At 39.3% G+C, this 22,378-nt stretch overlaps 1 protein-coding gene across 1 annotated transcript in view; it reads right to left on the reverse strand.

Annotated features, from left to right (window-relative positions):
* The window catches only part of MEDAG (mesenteric estrogen dependent adipogenesis), a 32,064-nt gene that overhangs the window by 4,269 nt on the left and 5,417 nt on the right, over positions 1 to 22,378 (reverse strand). The window contains exons 2-4 of the mRNA XM_043996749.1: positions 8,085 to 8,194; positions 3,235 to 3,347; positions 347 to 632 (exon numbers count right to left, since the gene is read on the reverse strand). Coding sequence (XP_043852684.1) covers positions 347 to 632; positions 3,235 to 3,347; positions 8,085 to 8,194 — 509 coding nt within the window. The remainder of the gene's footprint in view (positions 1 to 346; positions 633 to 3,234; positions 3,348 to 8,084; positions 8,195 to 22,378) is intronic.

The raw sequence follows: 22,378 nt of genomic DNA on the forward strand, positions 1-22,378 counted from the left end.
TGTTGGCTCACAATATACTTTCAGGGAAACAGTTTGGGATCTGTTAAGACCCACAACAGCCCCACCTCTCCTAAGAAAGGAAAAATATTACTGTGCTCAACAAGGGCATTTTACAACGAAAAAGGAAGGACAGCTCATTTCTGTTTTAGAGAGTAAATATTGTCTACTTCTTGTTGTCTCTATCATGCTTTTCCCGCCAGTCAATAAGCATCGCTTTTTTCCCCCAGTGAATTGGTTCTCATTACCAATAACAATGGTTCCAACTTTATATATTTTTACGATCCCAGAAGGTTAAAAAAAAAACAACAAAATAAAATACAACTGGATTTTAGTATTACTAACATACCTCTGGAAGTAACGCTGAATTTCCTATCTGAGAAACTGCTTCTTCTGACGAGAGGTTCACTCATTTTTTCCAGAAATAACTTTATCGTCTCTTTCTTTTCTGGGCTAGTACTAGACAAATTGAGGATTTTTCCATTAACATTAACTGTGGTATTGCTGAGGCCAAACCAGTAGAAGAAATCAAACAAGGCATCGGCTTTGAATTCATACACAAAATTCAAGTCTTCTCCATTAACTACTTCATTTCCTGGAGGAAAAAACTTCTTGACCACTTCTTGAAAATTAAACTATAAAAAAAAGAGAGAGAAATATTTTTGACCTTCATGAATAGCCACCCAAATGCTGATATTGTAAAGATGCTTCTTAAAAAAAACAAAAACAAAAAAACCCCAAAACAACAGTAAAACAACACCACATGCAAATACATTGTCTCTATTCACCTATAATTTGGGGTGTTTAAAAGTGTCATTCCATTTCTTATGTATTTCTTTGGGGAGGCGGGACAATGAGGGTTAAGTGACTCGCCCAGAGTCACACAGCTAATAAGTGTCAAGTGTCTGAGGCTGTATTTGAACTTAGTTCCTCCTGAATCCAGGCCTGGTGCTTTATCCACTGCGCCACCTAGCTGCTGCTTATGTACTTCTTTTATTTATTTATTTATTTTTTTGGTTTGTTTTTGCAGGCAATGGGGGTTAAGTGACTTGCCCAGAGTCACACAGCTAGTAAGTGTCAAGTGTCTGAGGCCGGATTTGAACTCAGGTACTCCTGAATCCAGGGCCGGTGCTTTAACCACTGTGCCATCTAGCTGCCCCTGCTTATGTATTTCTTAAGAATTTGGAAGTCTACAGTTTGGGGATGTTTGTTGTAAGCAAGAAACTTTCTCTCTACTAAACCCTGCTTGCTACCAGTATGATTTAGGCATTAGGAGACTAGAGGATTAGACTCATTTAACCAAACCATCTCTCATGCTATGACTTAATACCAGTTATCCAGCTTTTGTATTGTATTTTATTATTACAATCATTAGTTCCCTAATGAATTTATAAGTTCTAAGGTGTATGAGAAAGAACACCAGATCTGTAATCAGAAGATCCAGGTGTTAGATGTAATTTATTAGGTATTACATTGGGTAGAGCTAGATTCTGAGTCAGAAAGTCCTGAGTTCAAATCCTAATTTTTCTGTGCCTTCATTTTGCCACCTAAGATTGAGGACGATGATTCCTTTCTACCTAGTAGAAAATTTTAAAACAGGCAAATCCTTCAACCTCTGCAGACCTCAGTTTCCTCATCAATAAAACAGGAAGGGGGAAGCTAGGTGGCACAGTGGATAAAGCACTGGCCCTGGATTCAGGAGGACCTGAGTTCAAATCCAGCCTCAGACACTTGACACTTACTAGCTATGTGACCCTGGGCAAGTCACTTAACCCCCCATTGCCCTGAAAACAAACAAACAAAAAAATAAAACAGGAAGAATAATAGCAACCACTTCACAGGGTTTTTGTGAGGACCAGATAAGATAGCATATGTGATAAGACAGCATTGCAAATACAAACTGCTAATATTATTAAAGTCCCTCTCTCCCCTTCCTTAGCTGTGTGACTTTGGACAAGTCACTTAGCCTTTTTTGAGTCTCCATTTCTACATCTGTAAAATTATATCACCTTTCCCACCTATGCCACAGTGGTGGTATTGTGCGGATCAAATGAGATATGTTGTGAAAGCTGCTTAGTAAATGATAAAGTGCTGTGGAAATATCAATTATCATAATACAGTCAAGCTCTGAGGACATGATTCATTATTATTATTATTATTATTATTATTATTGGTGAGGCAATTGGGGTTAAGTGACTTGCCCAGGGTCACACAGCTAGTGTCAAGTGTCTGAGGTTGGATTTGAACTCAGGTCCTCTTGAATCCAGGGCCAGTGCTCTATCCACTCTGCCACCTAGCTGCCCCAAGGACATGCTTCTTAATTAGGTGATGCTACTCTCCTGGCTAGTGACTGCTCTTTGTTATCAGAATCAGGTGTGTCCTAGAGGGGAAAGCTGCATTTTGCAGGAGGAGAGCATATCCTTAAGAATGTGTATTCACTGCTTTTATTGTAGCACTGTCCTTAAAATTAAACCTAGTTGGGGCAGCTAGGTGGTGAATTGGATAAAGCACCACCTCTGGATTCAGGAGGACCTGAGTTCAAATCTGGCATCAGACACTTGATGCTAACTGTGTGACCCTGAGCAAGTCACTTAATCCTCACTGCTCCACAAAAAAATAAAAATAAAAAAATCTAGTGTATAGTACTAGAATTTGTTTTTGATTTTCATAGTGGAAGATGTTAGTATCCCATCTTCCTTCTGTTCAGCCTTTTAAAAACCTGTGATTTTTTTTTAAAATTCATATCACCTTTTAAGAAGTACTAACTGCTTAAGATACCCACATCCCATTTATGCTCATATGATTTCTTTTCAGTAGAAAGGAATTATCATCCCTAATCTTAGGTGGAAGAACAGAGATACTGAAAAATTAAATTATTTCACCAAGGTCACATAATAAGGTAAGGCCCTAGGACAAGGCCCAGACCATCTGATAACCAACTCTTGCTGTTTCTAGAGGCTGCATTTTCTCTCCTTCTAATTCTTGTTGTTTTGTCAATTAGTCATGTTCAATTTTGTGACCCCATTTGGGATTTTCTTGGCAAAGACACTAAAGTGATTTGCCATTTCCTTCTCTAGCTCATTTTACAGATGAGAAAACTAAGGCAAATAGGGTGAAGTGACTCGCCCAAGATCACAACCAATATCTGAGACTGGATTTGAACTCAGGACCTCCTGACTCCAGACCTAGCTGCCTCTAATTCCTAGTAGCATTGAATTCAGATAGTTTAACACTCACCTGAAGTCGGTAGCTTTCTCCAATCACTGAGGAAATGACTGTATCCATCCCATGCTCAATCTGTCTTCTGATCTTGGGGTGTCGTGTATTCACAAGAAACGCATATGTCTTTTCTAAAAGTAGGAAGCACAGTTTAGAGATGACTTATCTCTTATATAAACATGTTCCTTCACAATCTACCAAGCCATCCTTCCCAATGTGTTTGTAGTTGTGATTTTATTGCATACCTCTTCCCCTCCCCTCACTCTGCATGACATTATTAATGTATTTTCAATTAAAAATTAATATTAAAATATTCATTGCTCATGGATAGACAGAGCCAATATAATAAAAATAACAATCCTACTTAAGTTAATTTATTTATTTAGTGCTATACCAATCAAACTGTCAAAATAATATTTTATAGAGATAGAAAAAAATAACTAAATTCATCTGGAAAAACAAAAGTTCGAGGATAATATAGGAATCAATAAAAAATATGAAAGAAGGTGGTCTAGCAGTACTAGATCTAAAACTATTATAAAGCAATAATTATCAAAACAATCTGGTACTAGGTAAGAAATAGAGAGATAGTGGAAGATAGAAGTTACACTATAGTAAATGACTATAGTAATCTAGTATAAGATAAACCCAAAGATCCAAGCTTTTGGAACAAAAACTCATTATTTGACAAAAACTGCTAGGAAAACTGAAAAAACAACATGGCAGAAACAAAGTATACACCAACATTTCACACCATATACTAAAATAAGGTCAAAATGGGTACATGATTTACACATAAAGGATGATACCATAAGCAAATTGAGAGAGCATGGAATTGTACATCTGTCAGATTTATGGGCAGAGGAAGAATTTAGGACCAAAGAAAATATAGAGAGTAAAATAAAATGCAAAATAGATCATTTTGATTATATAAAAGTAAAATGTTTTTGTACAAACAAAACTAATATAACCAAGATTACGAGGGAAGCAGAAAACTGTGAAAGAATTTTTGAAACAAATATCTCTGATAAAGGCCTCATTTCTCAAATATATAGAGAGCTGAGTCAAAAATAAAAATACAAGTCATTCCCCAATTGATAAATGGTCAAAGGATATGAAAAGGTAGTTTTTAGACAAAGGAATCAAAACCATCTCTAATCATATGAAAAAATTCTCTAGATCACCATTGATCAAAGAAATGCCAATTCAAACAACTCTGAGGTATCACCTCATATCTAGCAGAGTGGCAAATATAACAAAAATGGAAAATTTCGGACGTTGAAGGGTATGTGGGAAAGCTGAGATGCTAATCCACAGTTGCTGGAGTTGTGAAAAGATCCAACCATTTTGGAGAGCAATTTGGAACTTATGCCCAAAGATCTATAGAACTGTGCATACCCTTTGATCCAGCTATACTACTACTAGGTTTATATTTGAAAGACATCCCCCCAAAAAGAAAAAGACTTATTTGTACAAAAATATTTATAGAGGCTCTTTTTGTGGTGGCTAAGAATTGGAAATCAAAGGAATGCCCATCAATTAGGGAATGGCTAAATAAACTGTGGTATATGATGGTGATGGAATATTATTGTGCTAAAAGAAATGACAAGCAAGACAATTTCAGAAAGGCCTGGAAAGACTTATTATATGAACTGATGTATAGTGAAGTGAGCAGAACCAAGAAACACTACACCAAGACAGCAATATTATTTGATGAAGAACTGTGAATGACTTAACTATTCTCAACAATCCAATGATCCAAGACAATCCCAAAGGACTAATGATGAAGCATAATATCCATCTCCAAAGAAAAAACTGATGTTGATGGAACAGACTGAAGCATGCTATTTTTCACTTTCTTTCATTTTTTCTTTTAATCAAGTTTTCTTGTACAAAATGACTAATAGAGTATTATTTTACATAATCATACAAGTATAACCTATATCTGATTGTTTATCAACTCAGAGAGGGGGAGGGGAGGGAGGGAAGGAAGGAGGGATAAAAATTTTAACCCAAAACTATAAATAAAAATGTTTATTACATTTTAAAAAATTAATATTCCTGTAGAATTCCACAACACTTTTTGTAACACACTGAGGTAGCATAAAATGAGGTTTAGGAATCACTGTTTTACAAGCTAAAGTCTATGACCTTAGTTAAAAATTTGTAGCTGAATCCTGTGCTTAGGAGGAGACATAATCAAAGAAAGACTGAATCTGGTCTCTTATTCCATTCTATTTAACAAGTATTTATTAAGCATCTACTATGTACAAGCTACTGTACTAAGTATTGATGGTGCAAAGAAAAAAAAATGAAAAACTCCCTCCCCCCCAAGGACCTTACTACATTTTACTGAGGCATTCATAAAGTGAAGAATTTAGGAAAGTCTTCATTTTACAACCTTGGTATTTCTTGAAAAAAAGTTCCTCTGTCCTAATCTCTTACATGGATAATAAAGTAAGTCTAAGTTTAGTCACAGAATTAGCTAAGTGCCCAAACCCCTATATCAGCCTGTCCCTTAAGCCCTTAGGCCTCCCTCCTCCTTGAATAAAAATGCTCACTCCAAGTCCAAATTCAAACCATCAGAAATGTTTTAAGAAATGAAATTTAGAGCATATTTGAAAGAGGAAAAACAAATACTACTATATCATCAGATACATATAGCATATCTGTCCTGAGAGGTGCTGGAAGTTGGGTGCTTCTATTTGGAGTCAGAATTCTTGGGTCAGGGGTGGCTAGGTGGCACAGTGGATAAAGCACCGGCCCTGAAGTCAGGAGTACCTGAGTTCAAATCCGGCCTCAGACACTTAACACTTACTAGCTGTGTGACCCTGGGCAAGTCACTTAATCCCCATTGCCCCACCCAAAAAAAAAAAAAAAAAAGAATTCTTGGGTCAAGTCTACCTGTCTTAAGTACTTCAAGTTTTCTAAAGAATTTGAATGATTAATAGCCCGAGAGCTCTTGCTCTTCCCACAATGCAGCATCTGTCTCCTTTGCCTTGACCACTCACTTGAGTGGTCTAGACAGACAGAAAGATATGTCAGCCATTAAGTGATTTCCTGAAGTGCATTAATTTCCTGTAGCAAGCCCCACTCCCCCCCAAAAAGACCCCAGCAAGCTCATTCAATACCCGGATTTCTAAATCTCCTCTAACAAGATTTCACACAGCTCTGCATTTTTGACAGGTCCTATGTATCTCTGCCTGTACTTTCAGTGCTGATGCTAAAGTGGCAAAGGCCTCTTATTTGTTCTTTAGTTTCCTCCTGAGAGAGTTAGGCAGGGGGTGGACTTGATATATCTGTGAATTACAGCTCAATAGAAATCTCTGGCTTTCTGGTCATCATCAAGCCAAACAGCCTCAGCTACTAAGCTCTGCTAACAGAAATTGCTCTTTATAGTGGGTTCTGTTCCCTGCCTCTGATGTCTCTCCAGCAGAGAAAGCATTAGAGTGTTGAATTATGAAATGGAGAGAGAATTTCAAGAATCTCAATGAGAATGAATGTTTGATGGGTTTTATTTAGAAGCAGTACATCATCCCTTTCTACCTTGCACCAAACATAAAATGGCGATCTAAAAGCAAGTCTTGAGACAGTCCACCTTGGTATTTTGAACAAAGAAGCTATGGGAATTACTAGGTTTGAAGTCACAGGCCCTGCGTTTGGATATTTCTTATTAGCTGAGTGATTTGGGGCAAGTCACTTAACAGTGGATAGAATGACAGGCCTGGAGTCAGGAGGACCTGAGTTCAAATCTGGTCTCAGATATTTACTAGCTATGTGACACTGGGAAAGCCACTTAACCCTGTTTGTCTCAGTTTCCTCATCTGTAAAATGAACTAGAGAAGGAAATGACAAACCATTCCATTATCTCTGCCAAGACAATTCCAAATGGGGTCATAAAGAGTCAGATACAACTGAAACTGCTCACCAACAAAAGAACAACCACACAACCTCTGTGGTCCTCAGTTTCCTGATCTGTAAAATGACAGGATCAGCTTAGATAAGCTCTTAATTCCCTTCTAAATTTTTACCTCTGATCCTATGTTATCCTTACATGAATAGAATCTGGGAGGCATAGTAATTGAAGAAAAAAAAAACAGAAAAAAATTTCATATTGGAATTCCAATTAAGCTGGTTGTCAACTAATTTATCAACTTGGCCTACAACAAGGGCAATGTATAAAACTGTTTAAAAAACAGAACCTATCAGAAGTCTCCCTGCCACTTGTTCTCTGCAATCTTTCCTTAACCATCTATATCTATTTTTCATTTTTTTCAAAGGTGCAGGGGTTTCTCCCTCACACTCAGATTAGTTATATCTGACTCTTTGTGATTTCGTTTGGGGTTTTCTTGGCAAAGATACTGGAGTGGTTTGCCATGTCCTTCTCCAGCTCATTTTACAGATAAAGGAATAGAGGTAAACAGGATGAAGTGGCTTGTCCCAGGTTCCACAGCCAGTTTGAGGCTAGAGTCAGATCCTCGTGACTCCAGAGGTGTCCTGTATCCACTGCACCACCTAACTACCCCCAAATAGGATAAAAGAGGGGGCAGAGAAACAAACAAACATGTTCTCTTCTAGGACCACTTCCGTGTGCTTTGCTCATGCTTGTTTTATCTTTAAACGGTTCTTCTGTTCTCTTAGTCCTTTCCCTTCCTTTTACCCATATAATAGATCCTAACTCCCTGGCTTCTGCCTTGATCTGTAAACTGTAAATGCACCAATGGGAGGTTTTTCTCTAAACCCAGCATCGGCAAGTCTCCTCCCTGACCAGCCACACTCCACTGTGGCCTTTGGCCCAGAATGATAGAACCCAAGTTAGGAATAAAGCATAGAAAGTGAAGGCATCATGGTTTACTTCTCCAACCCACCTTTTGTGGTGTCTCCTTCTGTTCGGACATTGATAAAGAATAGCATTGGTCTGCTCAATATGGTTTCCCGGTAGTCTTTGTAATCACAATAGTTGGTCAGTTCCACATACCTATTAAAAAAAAGGCAGAAATGATTTAAAATGAAACACTTCTTGTCATTTGACATTAAATGAAAGGCAGGGACGAGTCATTCAGCCTAACTTGGAAGTGCTGAAAATAAGACAATAAATTTAATTAGGGTAAAGAAATTTTCCTTTTGCCTCTTTCACCTCTGGAAAAAAAGTAGAAATAGAAAACTTACTGTTATTCCTAATAAAGGGTGTCACAATCTAAGAAATGGAAATATTGCTTAAGGATTTAGGAAGCCCACTGAAAACTGTAATCTTGGAGCCGGAAAGGGCCTTGCTGTTTTCGTCTTCCTTTATTTTCCCCAAAGCTGCCACATAGGAACTGAGTAGTAAATGCTTGTTTCATGACTGACTGACCTCTGAGATCATCTCTTCCACTACTGGGATCCTCCCACCCACTATTGGGATCTCTCCGTGGTATCCTCAACACATAGTCCCACAGACTCACGGGGGGGGGGGGGAGTAAGGCTCAGGTCTGACTATGTCACCCCCTATTCAAACTCCTGTGGCTCACTATTTCTTCCAGGATCAAATATAGAAATCCTCTGTTTAGCTTTTAAATCCCTTCAGAAAGTGGCTCCTTCCTGCCTTTCCAGTGTTTTTTCACATTACTTCCTTCCATGTACTTTTTTTTTTTTTAGTAAGGCAATTGGGGTTAAGTGACTTGCCCAGGATCACACAGCTAGTAATTGTTAAGTGTTTGAGGCCGGATTTGAACTCAGGTACTCCTGACTCCAGGACTGGTGTTCTATCCACTGCCCCCCCCCCATGTACTCTTATGATCCAGCAGCTATCTCCTTGTTCCTCAAACAAGATACTCTAACCCCCTAAACCTTTTGATTTCTCCCTCCTCATATGAAAAGGGTAATGGTCTTCCTCCTCACCTCTACCTCCTAGACAGATGAACTTCTGCAAGAGGCCTGTCCTGGTATGGTCTCTCCCCTCTTACCCTATCCCCTTCCCTGCCTTCTTCTTTAAATTACCTCCTTTTTACACTGTATATCTTACAAGTACAGTTGTTTGCTTGTTGTCTCCCCCCCCCCCATTAGAATGTAAGCACCTTAGAGCAGCTGGGTGGCACAGTGGATAAAGTACAGACTCTGGATTCAAAAGGACCTGAGTTCAAATCCGGCCTTAGACACTTGACACTTACTAGCTGTGTGACCCTGGGCAAGTCACTTAACCCTCATTGACCCGCAAAAAAAAAAAAAGTAAGCACCTTGAAGGCAGGGACTAGATCTTTGCCCTTCTTTGTATTCCCCAGGATTAGCATAGTTCCTGGCACACTGTAAATCCTAAATAAAGGCTTGTTGACTCAGTGAATTCACTCTACTAGTTCTGCCTTCTGGATAAACTGAGAGTAAGTCTTGACCAGTGATGGGGAATCTGCAGGCCTCAGACCACAGGCAGATTTTTATGTCCCTCAGGGTGAAGCTTTTGCATATTTGCCTAAAAAATACAAAATAGGTGGCAGTGACTATAGAGGCTCCCAAAGCTCCATTCCAATCTCAAATTCTGTATTTTGTGACTGACTTCTTTTGTTTGTTTGGTTTGCTTTGCTTTTGAACCTATGCATTATGGGGAAAGCCTCATAATTTATTCATTCTGTCCAGATAATTCCCACCATTTAAGATAGTTTTCCACCTCTGATAGTCTTCTAGACTTCTAATTAAAAACATAGTTAAGAGCTAGCTACAATACTGTCTTGAGATTTAGAGTATTTTCCCTATAATATCTCATTTTATCTTCACAATAACCCTGTGAGGTAAATACTTTTATTATCCTCATTTTATAGGAGACAAAACTGAGGCTGAGGTTAAGTGACTTCCCCAAGGTCATACTACATGCTCAAGGAAGGATTTGAACTCAGGTCTTCCTGACTCAAATCCAATCCATGGTCCACTGAACCACGGAGTTGCCTCAAAAAAGATTCTCCAATTCCAGTCTAATCTATGTTCTACACGACAACCCTTCAAGTATTTCATTATGGCCCCCCTCATGTTGTCAAGATAAATATTCCCAGTCCCTTTGGCTATTCTTTTTTTTTTTTTTTTTAGTGACACAATTGGGGTTAAGTGACTTGCCTAGGGTCACACAGCTAGTAAGTGTTAAGTGTCTGAGGCCGGATTTGAACTCAGGTACTCCTGACTCCAGGGCCGGTGCTCTATCCACTGTGCCATCTAGCTGCCCCCCTTTGGCTATTCTTCAAATAACATCATTTATTTACAGGCTCTTCTAAGGTTCAAAAGATCTGACCTACAGTTGGAAAGGGTCTTAGTGACCATCTGGTCCAACCTCTCATTTTAAATATGAGGAAACAGAAGCACAGAGAGGTTAAGTGATTTTTGCAAATTCACACATTCACAAATTCGCTCTTAAAATGACACACCTGAATTGAACACTTTCCTCCACAAAGATAAAAAAAAAAACTTTAATGCAAAATACAGTAGATCATTCCATCAATCAATCAAATAACAAACATTTATTAAACACCCATGATGTGCCAGGCACTATGCTAGGCACTGAGGATACCAGGAAAAATATTAAAGTCTCTCATCTAATATATTTACTTTATAGGGAGAAACAACAGGTACACATTTTGGCATATGCAGAATAATACAAGGTAACTGGAAGAGAAGGAAGTCGGAATGGGGGAGAAAGGGATCAGGACATGCTTCATGAAGGATCTGGGGCTACAGCTGAGCTTGGGGGGAAACCAAGGATTTTAAGCATAGGAGGTGAGGAGGAAATGCATTCCAGGCATGGGGAACAGCCTGTGGAAAAGGGTGGAGATGGGAGATAGAATGCTGGACCACAGAGTTCATGAATAAGTCTATATATGTAGATAGGAATGAGGTTGTGAAGGACTTTAAATGCCAAACAGAAGAGTTAGCATTTGATCCTAAAAGTTATGGGAAATCACTGGAATTTATTAAGATGAGTGTTGTAGTCTAGTAGATTAGTGAAAAAATGAATAGGTGGTACAGGGTCTAGAGTCAGGAACACCTTAATTCAAATCTAGCCTCAGAACTACACTAGCTGTATGACCCTAAGCAAATCATTTAACCTCTGTTTGCCCCAATTTTCTCAAATGTAAAATGGGGATAATAATAGCACCCACCTCCCAGGGTTGTGACGATCAAATGGAATCTTATATGTAAAGTGTTTAGCCCAGTGCCAAGCAGAGTGGGTGCTGAATATTTCTAACCTAAGATTGCACTCATTGTCCCAAGTGCCACATAACCTATATGAAGCATAAATTAAGTCCATAGTCAATGTGGTCAACTAAAACCTATAAATAGTTTTGGTGATGGTGGATTGTGTAAGGCAAGGGTGAAGGATGTGTAGGGATGAAGGTCTGTGAGTGTGAGAGATTGGGGGAGGGTGTAAGTGTGAGGTGGGGGGGGTGCATACATACACATGCATTTTCACATAAAGTAGTTATTAATCCAGATGTTTCCCCATATTGTTTTCTACAACTGGGGTTTAACCCAGGTACAGAAGTATCCACTTTGCATATATTTTTGTTCATTTGAGCCCATCATATCAACCTGTTAAGTTCTTGTAAAATCTTGATTCTTAGTTTTGTTTTGTTTTTAAAGGGGCAGGCTGTCATAAGGTTGGAGAAAAAGAGGTACGGTTGTAGTCATTCCCATAAGCACAATTCTTGCCCCTGAATGCTGGGGTGGGGCCTGACTATAGCTAATCAGGGAGAATTTAAGGGAGCCAAGAAAGTAGAGAAACTATTGGGGTTCAGAGAAAGGTGCTAGGCATGCAAGCAGCCTTGACGTAAAAGTGCCTAAGAATCCAGATCCTTAGAAAAAGAGAATTGAAGAGAAAGGTCATGCTTACTGTAGTACCAAAGAAAGTGTATAACAGAAAGCATGGATGGGGGGATTTTCAGGAGTAGATTCTGTCTGGTACAATAAATGGAGCTTGATGCCACTCCATTCTAGGGGGAAAAGAGTGGCTGAGAAAAGCTGGGGGCAGCTAGGTAGCCCAGTAAATAGAATGCCAGGCCTGGAATCAAGAAGACTCATCCTTCTGAGTTCAAATCTGGCTGCAGACACTTACTAGGTGTGTGATCCTGGGCAACTCACTTACCACTATTTGCCTCAGTTTCTTCATCTGTAAAATGAACTGGAGAAGAAAATGACAAACCACTCCAGTATCTTTGCCAAGAAACCCCAAATGCGGTCATGAAGAGTCAAACACGACTGAAACAACTCAGGAACCAAGAGGGCCACTTGGCAACTGCTTTTCTGTTATCCAGGTTATAAGCGCACTCATTGCCTTTACTATCACCAACACTTTCATCCTTGGATAGATCTTTGATCTCATCAACCCATCCAAAAATCTCAACCCATACAAGCTATTTATCCTGAGAAACTCTTGTTCCCATCCTCTCATGAAACCAACATCGCTGCACTATAATTTGGCTAACCAAAACCCACTGCAACTCCTCAGGCTACCTTGATGGAACCAGCAATCCCTTCCTCTCCCACTCTGGCCTATATCCTATGGGTTTCAGTATTCCTACTGAGAGGGTTCCCTTCCAACCAGATAGGTTCTGTTCCAATGGAATAAACTGTCCCCTCATGCCTGATACTTTGTCATGTTTTCATGGAACCAATGAATGATGTTAAACAGGGCATACCTGTGTTCGTGATAGCTTTTCTGTCACCTTTAAATTGGAGAACTGTGACATTTGTTTTCATTCATCAAATCGGTATAGTACCAATTCGGAAACATACATCAACTCATCAATTCTTCAACTCCCCAGATCAAAGTATCCTTCCCTGACAAACCCTCCTCCCTGTCTGTCTACGTGTACTGTTTTCCCATATTGAAATTTCAGTACCTTGAAGATAGGGATTTTCTCTCTCTTTGTATTTGTATTCTCATCACTTAGAAAGGCTTATTCATTTATTCACTAATCCACATCATTGATGAAGATATTGAACAGGACAGGTCCAAGAATGGATTGCTTATATAAGAATAGCTATCATTTATATACCTCTAAGGTTTACAAAGCACTTTACACACATGATCTCATTTAATCTTCACAACTAACGTGTAAGGTAGGGTGCTATTATTATCAGCATTTTTACAGATGGGGCAACTGAGGATAAGAGAGGTTAAGTGGCTTGACCAGAGTCACATAGTTAGTGAGTGAGGCAGTATTCACACTCGGGTCTTCCTGACTCCCAAGTTCTTCACTGTCCCCAGTACACCACCCAGCTCCCTCTATAGCCTATCTAAAGGTCTATAGTTTTTATTCTGCACATGATTCCTTAAATAAGCAATATATACTTGGAACCAAACAGGCCGTTCCCCTACACATTCATGGGCATGGTTGGCCAACATGCATCCCAGCCCACTGAGGGAGTTCCCCATATGGCTGATCCAACTGCAGTGCATATGGCTACATGGATTGGGCTGGTTATGGCCAACAACACTGGCTCTCCTTGGCCGTGATGCAGCCAATTTGTTCCCCACGTGTAAACATGGGCAGAGAAAGCTTGGAATGATTTGTCTCTTGTTAGCTGCCTTTACAGGGTTTGACATGAAAATCATAGCCCTCAGCTCTTGTGTGAAGAGATGGCTCCCCTATAGGAGAGCCTACAGGTCAAAGGTTGCACATTAGGGTAATTGTTTGGCCACACCGCTCTCACAGACTGCTATGAGATAGGCCTATGGGTCAATGGAGCAGAGAAAAATCAGTCCCCACGTCAGAACAAGGTTGCCCCTGCTACCATATTTTCCAATCTAGTTTAAAAATATCCCTCTTTCCTCAAATTTCTATTCCATTAATATGTTTTTCTTGATTTTCACAATGTTTGTTGTGCATTTAAACTTGACCCTTAGCAATCCTTAAATACTTCCTGATTTCCATTCAATCAGACCTTTGAAAGAAAAGAGATCTCCATCTTATGAAGCTCCTGTATTCTCAAAAGTCTGTAAATTGGTTGGGAGTGCATTTTTCCCAATGTCATGTATAAATGGTTGGATTCTCTGGCCTCATGAATCCTTGATATACTTCAAGAACCTAATATTCTATACATGGAGTTTTTCCCCCAACCTGTGATATTCACTAGTGCTCCTATCTAACTTGGGGGGGGGACTCAGAAAAGGAGGACCCCCTGTAAGGAGAACATGGCTTAGAAGAAAAAGATAACATTGAACCTATTCTTCTGAATAAAACATGGTCAATCTCAAGGAAGAAATTATCAGGAACTGGGAGAATATCCATTTTCCACTAGTATTTTATGGAAAGTGTCTCAATTGGAATTTATTTTATTGTATAATAAGATACGTCTCCCCTATTTGGGAGCTCAATTCAATGGAAAATGGAATTTTATCTCTTTTCTGGAATGTCTAAGAGGGAATGACATATTCTCGTTAATCAAATAGTCTGGTTAATAGAGAGTATTTTTCAAAGAATACAAATAAAAAAATGATCTTCCTTTGATGATTCAGAAAACATTTCAGGGTCTTTCAGGGCCTTAGTGAAAATAGCCTTGTTATTGAGCCTATTAATAGAGAATTCTAATTAACAGAACACTAGATCACAGTTTACTGGAAGTAGCTTACATAATCCCTACCAAACACAAGACCCATCTAAATACCACTCAAATTCACAAAAATCTCTTTAGTTCAAAGTTTCTGAGTCCTACACAATGGCCCAATTTTTAGCACAATAAAATGACGGTGAAACAAAAGCATGTAAGCAAGCCCTTAGAGTTCATTATAATGAAATTTGACCTTTAAGAAAAAAGTCATTAATGAAGACCAGAAGAGGTGAGTCCTGTAGCAATCTAAGCTTCCTGCATTTATATGCTTTAGGTTATTTTAGATGTGCATTAATTGACTGCATTATGGACTAATTCTTTAATCTTTAATCAGTGAATATTTCTGAATTAAGAATGCAAATATTGCTTCCGTGTATTTAATATTTATCATATTTGCTGAAGCTATCATTAGTGAACAAAGCAAAGAGCCAAAGATGAGAAGGCCCCATTAAAATGTCTTTTCTTAAGTTTCTTTTAACTTGGTCCAAAAGTACTTCTGAGCTATAATTTTCTGTGGTTTTCTTGAGTCCAAAGACAACAACAAGAAACATTTATTAAACACCTACTACATGTCAATCATTATTTTAGGCACTAGTTTTCTTATCTGCAAAATGAGCTGGAGAAGGAAATGGCAAAAAACTCCAATGTCTTTGCCAAGAAAACCCCAAATGGTGTCATGAAGAGTCATACATGACTGAAAAATGACTAAACACAAACAAAGAAACTCTATAATGTATTTCTCATTTGAGAGAAAAATCCATATTTTTGTTAAATCTGACTTCAATGGATCTGTGATTTCATTAATGTGGATAATAACATTCAACGGTACAAATTGTAACTAATCAATCAATTAATCAACAAGTGGTTTTTTTTAGAACTTACAATGTGTCAAGAACTGTGTTAGGCACTGGAAATGTAAAAAAAAATAAATAAATAAGCAAAAATAGACCTTGCCCTCAAGAAGCTTACGTTCTAATGGAGGAGACAACATGTACACAAAAAAAGCAAATAAAAGATACTTACAGAGTAGATGGAAGATGACTTTAGAGAAGGCAGCAGTAGTCTGGGGACCCAGGAAAGTCCTGCTACAGAAGACAGTGTTCAAGCTGAGCCTTGGGGGAAGGAAGTCAAGGTTTTTGAGACACAAGTGAGGAAGGGAGAAGTCCAGGTACTGGGGATAGGCAGTTTGAAGGCATAAAGACAAGAGATGTGGCATCACTAGAAGGTATTAGCAAACAGGCCAGTCATACTGGATCACAGAGTAGGTGGAGGGAAATAATGTCTTAAAATACTAGAAAAATACGAAAGACACAGGTTGTAAAAAGCTTTAAATGCCAAATAGAGAAATTTATATTTGATCCTGAAATTAAAAGGAGCTTTTGGAGTTCATTGAATATAGGGCATGATCAGACCTATATTTTAAGAAAATCACTTTGTAGCTATGCTGAGGGTGAACTGAAGTGAGTAGAAACTAAATTTGAAAGAAAAATCCATATTTTTATTAAAATCTTACTTCAATGGGTCTGTGATTTCATTAAGAAGAGAGAGAAATACATTATAGAGTCTTTTTGTTTTTATTTAGTCATTTCAGTCGTGTCTGACTCTTCATGACACCAATTGGGGTTTTCTTGGCAAAGATACAGGAGTGGTTTGCCATTTCTTTTTCCAGTAGTTGGTCCAACTAGAAGGCCATAGTTCAGGTGAGAGGTGAGGAGGGCCTGATTCAGTGTAGTGGCTACATGACTGGCGAAAAGGAGACAGATGGGGAAAATGTCTTGGAGCTAGAAATTACAAGGTTTGGCAACTGATGGATATATGGAGTGCGTGAAAGTGAGGAGTTGAGGATGACACCTAGGTTGTGATGCTTCAAGATTGGAAATATGGCGATGCCCTCAAGAGCAACAGAGAATTTTGGAGAGGGGAGTGTTTTGGGGAAAAGACAAGGAGTTCTGTTTTAAACATGTTGATTTTGAGATGCCTGTGGGATATCATGTTCTAAGAGAAGAGGAGAGGGCATAGGATAAAGCCTTAGGGAACAGCTACTGTTCCTAAATGTGACATGAAGATCCAGCAAAGGAGACTGAGAAGGAACAGTCAGACAGGGAGGAGAGAATTAAGAGAGAAGAGAGTTATGAAAACCCAGGGAGGAGAAAATACTCAGGAGAAGAAGGTGGTCAACACTATCAAATGATACAGTCAGAGAAAAGTGAAAACTGAGAAAAGGCTATTAGATATGGGAATTAAGAGATTGCAACTTTGGAGAGGGAAGTTTCAGTTGAATGATGAGACCAGAAGCCAGATTTCAGAGCAGTTTAGAAGAGAGGAAGTGGGGGCAGGGAGAACAGATCACTTTTTTAAGGAACTTAGCAGAGAAGGGGAGGGGAAATTTAGGACAATAGCTAGAAGGGACAGGTCAGATCAAGTGGGGGTTTTTTGAGGGGGAGGTTGTTTTTAAGAATGAGGGCAACTTGGGTATGTTTTAAGGCAGCAGGAAAGGATCAAGTAAATAAGACAAAATTGAAGATAAAATAAAATATGGGGATGATAGTGGAGGCATTTTGTTGAACAAGATGGGAAGGGATGAGATCAAGGGTGGATATAAGTTGGCCTTGGCAAACAGAAGGGACATCTCATCACTACACACTGGAATGAAGGAGGATACAGTGGGAAATCAGAGAACATGAGGTAAAGAGGAGGGAGGAAAATGTAACTCTTGGCAAATGGCTTTAATTTTTCTGTGAAGTATGAGATGATGCATTCAACCATGATGGCTAGGGGAGTGGTGCCATGGGAGGTTGGAAGAAAGGAGAGAAGGTTTGGAAGAGTGCTGCAGTAAGTAGGATAAAGAATCTGGATAGGATAGTAGACAACATTAGGGCTATGACTACCCCAGCATGCAGCTCAAGTAGAGTGAAGAAGCCAGTCATAGGAATTAAGTAAGCTAAATAATTGGGATGTTAGGTATCTGAGGGAGTATCAATACATATGTTGAACGGCTAATATGGGAATATGTTTTACATGATTTCACATGGATAATGGGTATTATATTGCTTGGCTTCTCAAATGGGTAGGCGAGGGTTGGGAGGGAGGGGCATAATTTGGAACTCAAAATAAAAAACATGAATGTTAAAAAATAAAAATTTATAAAGAAAAAATATGTATGTTCAAGTCCCCTAGAAAGAAGGGAGGAGTTGGGATGAATAGGGAGACTGAGTCAGACATTGATTTCACTGAGAAAGGAAGACCAGTGTCCTGAAGGTTGGTAGATAACAGTTATCAGAATCAGAATTAGGTGATAAATTTGGTTGGAATAAACCCCCAAAAAGGTCAGTGAAAGAAAAGTCAGAAGTGACAATGAAGAGCAAGAATTACTCCAATTCCCCATCATGACCAATGAGTAGGCAGGGGATGGAGTATAGGAGGTAAATTGTAGTCAGTCCTGGAAAAGGGGGTGAACAGGGATGGAAAAACATCCTGGAAAAGCCAGGTCTCAATGAGTGCCGAAAGATGAAAGGAGCAAGAGAGGAAGTAGTATAAGATGAAAGGAAGTTTGTGAATTATGGATTATACTGGAAGGGGTAAAATCTGGAATAGGACATGGATGGAGGGAGTGGGACATGGAAGTAGGGTTAATGTAGATGGGAACAAGGTACTAAATATGGATAGTGGGTTGGGGAGTGGAGTTGTTCTTCAATAGTCAGGGACTGAGTATCACAGAGGTAGGGAGAGTTAAGAGGAGCCAGGATATGCTAACTATTAGAAAATGAGTCTAGGCAAGTTGGAGTCTAGAAGCAACTGGCACAGTGGATAGAGCACTGGGCCTGAAGACCCAAGTCTTCAAATCCTACCTCAAACATTTACTAGATGTTTGACCTTGGGCAAGTCACTTAACCTCTGCCTACCTCAATTTCCTCAACTGTGAAATGAGAATAATAACAACACCCACCTCGAAGGGTTGTCATGAGTATCAAATGAGATCATATTTGCAAATTTAGCACAGTACACATAATAGGCACTTAATAAATACTTGCTTCCTTCCAGAGTAACAGTGAGGTGGGATTAGGAAGTCAGGTTCAACACTGACCCTTCAGGTTATACCTTACCATTCTGTGTAAGTCTCATGTGTATCTTTTCATAAATCTTCCACAAGAGGGTTGTCTGACATGCTACAACTGACAGCATGTGAACATCAATAGGCCACATGGGCTTTTAATCAGCTTTCACTTGCTTTTGCTACATGATCCACTCAAGTTCTTGCCCAACCATACAGCCCTCTGTCATCCTTTATACCAATTCTCTTGAGCAAATCTCCTTTAGTGACAACCTACTAATACCCAACATGTGTCCTTCCACTGCTTTTGGGGTAATACTTTTGGGACTGTGGAATTACATGCCTTATAAAAATACAGCATCCCTGGAAGAATATCAAGGATACAAATGAAGAAGCTTGCTTTAGGGAATATCTTAGAGTCATTAAAAGCACTGCACAATCTCTCAAAGGCCAGCCAGCCAACTACTGGAGTACTATTAAACTCTGGGGAGAGTTCCCCATCTTTCTGAGGTGTCTGTTCAAGATTTACTGGGTGAACAAAACTATTATGGGTTGTAGCTCCAAATGCACAACCTATTGTAAATAAATAATAGGTATTCTTTTTTGGCATATGTGTTACCAGAGCACACAGAACACTGTTTCCTTCATCCACTTGTTTTTTCCCATGTGGATAGTGTGACGAGAGAATTTCTGTCTGTGGCTCAGGCCTCTTGCCACGCTATGATAAGAGAAAGACTCTGATGGGAAGGAAATTCCAGCTCTGACTTCTTGCTATCATTATGTTAAGAACAGGACATTGCCCCAGTGTCTATTTTGAGCTTTCAGACATGGTTCCTGGAAGCTCAAAGGTCATACTGCCTGCAAAATCAAGGATGATAAAGAAGCCACAGCTCCTGTTTTGACTACTTGGTGGGCGTCCTTATCCTCCCTTGTCTGTTACTTGTTTCCAGACATGTATACCCTTATCTTTTCCTCTTGCTTTTTATGCAATTCCATTTTTCTATGCTGCTTATGTATTCCCATTCTATATAAGGTTGCTGAAGTTGATACTCTAGGCTTCCTGACTTTTCATACAGATGAGCTTGTGCTCTGAGTATAAATGCAATCTGCAGATAACTATCCCTGTTTGTTAGTTCAGTGATTGGCAGCAATACCTAGTCAATAGATCCCTTGGATATTTTTTATTACAATAGTTAGGTTGAACTCCTTTGAGTGAATTTTAAAATCTACACTTAGTAAAAAGGAATGCAAATAGGCCTGACTTAAATCACTCCTGCTCTCTCAATCTGTGGTTCAGATGTACTCAGTGAACACCACCACTACAGGGAACGTATCATGTACACCAAGAGAACAAGGCACTAGGAATGCAAAAATGAAACCAGGCCTAGTCCCTCCCTGCCTTCAAGGAGCTAAATAACTCTAAGAAGGTTCACTCTTTCAAGCACCAACTGTCTTCCAAAGAAGTACTCAACCCTAACCTCTTTGCTGATAGTAATATGTTCCATTGACCAAAAATATGCCTGTGCTTTGGGAGGCTCCAGACAAAATGGGATGGTGACTTATAAGCCTGTGATAAGGTAACATCTGGAGGATGAGAAGGCAGGAGTTTCTCCCCCCACTTCCCTTTTTATCAGTTCCTGCTTCATCTTGTCATGGTTTCAGGAAAACACCTGGGCAAGACAGTGATTAAAAGATACAGATGAATTAAACAGGAGATCCTCATTATAATTCCAACAAATGAGGAATATTTAACAAGGTCATCTCCTCAAGGCTGTCTCTTCCAGGCTCTGTGACATCTTCAAGATAATCTAGAGAAATAAAACTGCTATGTACTCCATATGACCCTGAGAAGTTAGGAATCATAGCTCATATTTATATACAAATCTGACGTTTGCCAAATGCTTGACATATATCATCTCTCACCAACTCTGCAAGGGAGGAGCTATTAGTATCCCCATTTTACAGATAAAGAAATTGAAGTTTAAGCGATTTACCCAGATTCACACAGCTAGTGTTAGAAGCAGAACTCAAACCCAGATCTTTCTGGCTTCAAGTCATAACCCCATAGAAAGAAGGTACAAAAGAGGAATTGTTATCTTTGTGGAGCTTATTTAGATTCTTATAAATTAATAATGAATGACATTACTAACTCACATTTCTCTCTCTGACTGTATCCTCCAACCATTTTATTTCTCCTTGTGCCTCACTCCTCCTCAACCTATTTCTTTCTTTTTTGGCTGGGCAATGAGGGTTAAGTGACTTGCCCAAAGTCACACAGCTAGTAAGTGTCAGGTGTCTGAGGCTGGATTTGAACTCAGATCCTCCTGAATCCAGGGCTGGTGCTTTATCTACTGTGCCACCTAGCTGCCCCCTCAACCTATTTCTAATCCTAACTATGACCACTAGTCCTTTAATCCCTCAAATTTCTGCTTTCTCAAGCCACTATTTCTGCTCTGGCTTCATTTTCCTCTGTTCCTAATCTTGACCCCAGAATTCAGATATACACTGTTCTCTATTCTCAGATCCCGTGCCCCATCAAGCTACCAGGACTCATTCTTTACCAAACCCCAACACCCAGTCAGCCCTGCCATTTTCCTTCTTGTTTTTATTCATATGCTGTTGAACTAGAGGAAATCTCACAACCCTGATGATAGGGGCCCCTACGAAGTCACAGTATCTAGTCTCAATCGAGTCCTCATTGCAGCAAGGCAATTCTTTGCTAATGGACTGCTCTATTGCCCTATAGAGCACCCTCTGACTCTGACATCAAAGGACCTAACTGGGCTCAGATCCTGCTTCTGACACCAACTACCTGTATGACCTTCAGCCTAACATCCCTAGGTCTGTTTTCTCATCTGTAAGATAAGGTGGTTGAACTATATGGCTTCTAGGGTGCTTTATAGTTCTAAATCTATGATCTTATGACATGGTTTATATTCAAGTCCCCCTCCACCACAAGACCATTCACTTACTCCCCTCCCTGCAAAGGACTATGCCTCATACTTTTCTGAGAAAATTATCCCATTCCCCATGAATTCCCTTATCTCTTCTAGTCTGTATCTCAAGACAGCTTGATAATACTCTACATCCTCTTCTCTTATGCTACAGTCTCTGATGAAAAAGTGGCCCATCTTATCACCAAGGCCAACATGTGGGTGTACCCCAGGAATATGTCCTATATCCTCTTCTAGCTTCTCTGGACAACCTCATTAGTTCCCATGAGTTCAATAATTAGCTCTAGCACATGTGTACCTCTATCCCTAAATCCCTTCTGAGCTCCAGTTTTGTGTCTCTAACTGCCAAATGGACATTTCCAACTATATTTCCTGCAGACATATTAAAATCAATTCACTCAAGTGAAGTGAGCAGAACCAGGAGAACCTTGTACACAGTAACAGCAATGTTGTACAGTGATCAATTATGAATGACTTAGCTATTCTCAGCAATACAGCAATCCAAGACAATTCCAAAGGACTTATGCAAAATGCTATCCATCTCCTGAGAAAGAACTGATGGTGTCTGAATGCAGATTAAAGCATACTT

Source organism: Dromiciops gliroides, chromosome 3, assembly GCF_019393635.1.
Source record: "Dromiciops gliroides isolate mDroGli1 chromosome 3, mDroGli1.pri, whole genome shotgun sequence".
Lineage (NCBI taxonomy): Eukaryota > Metazoa > Chordata > Mammalia > Microbiotheria > Microbiotheriidae > Dromiciops > Dromiciops gliroides.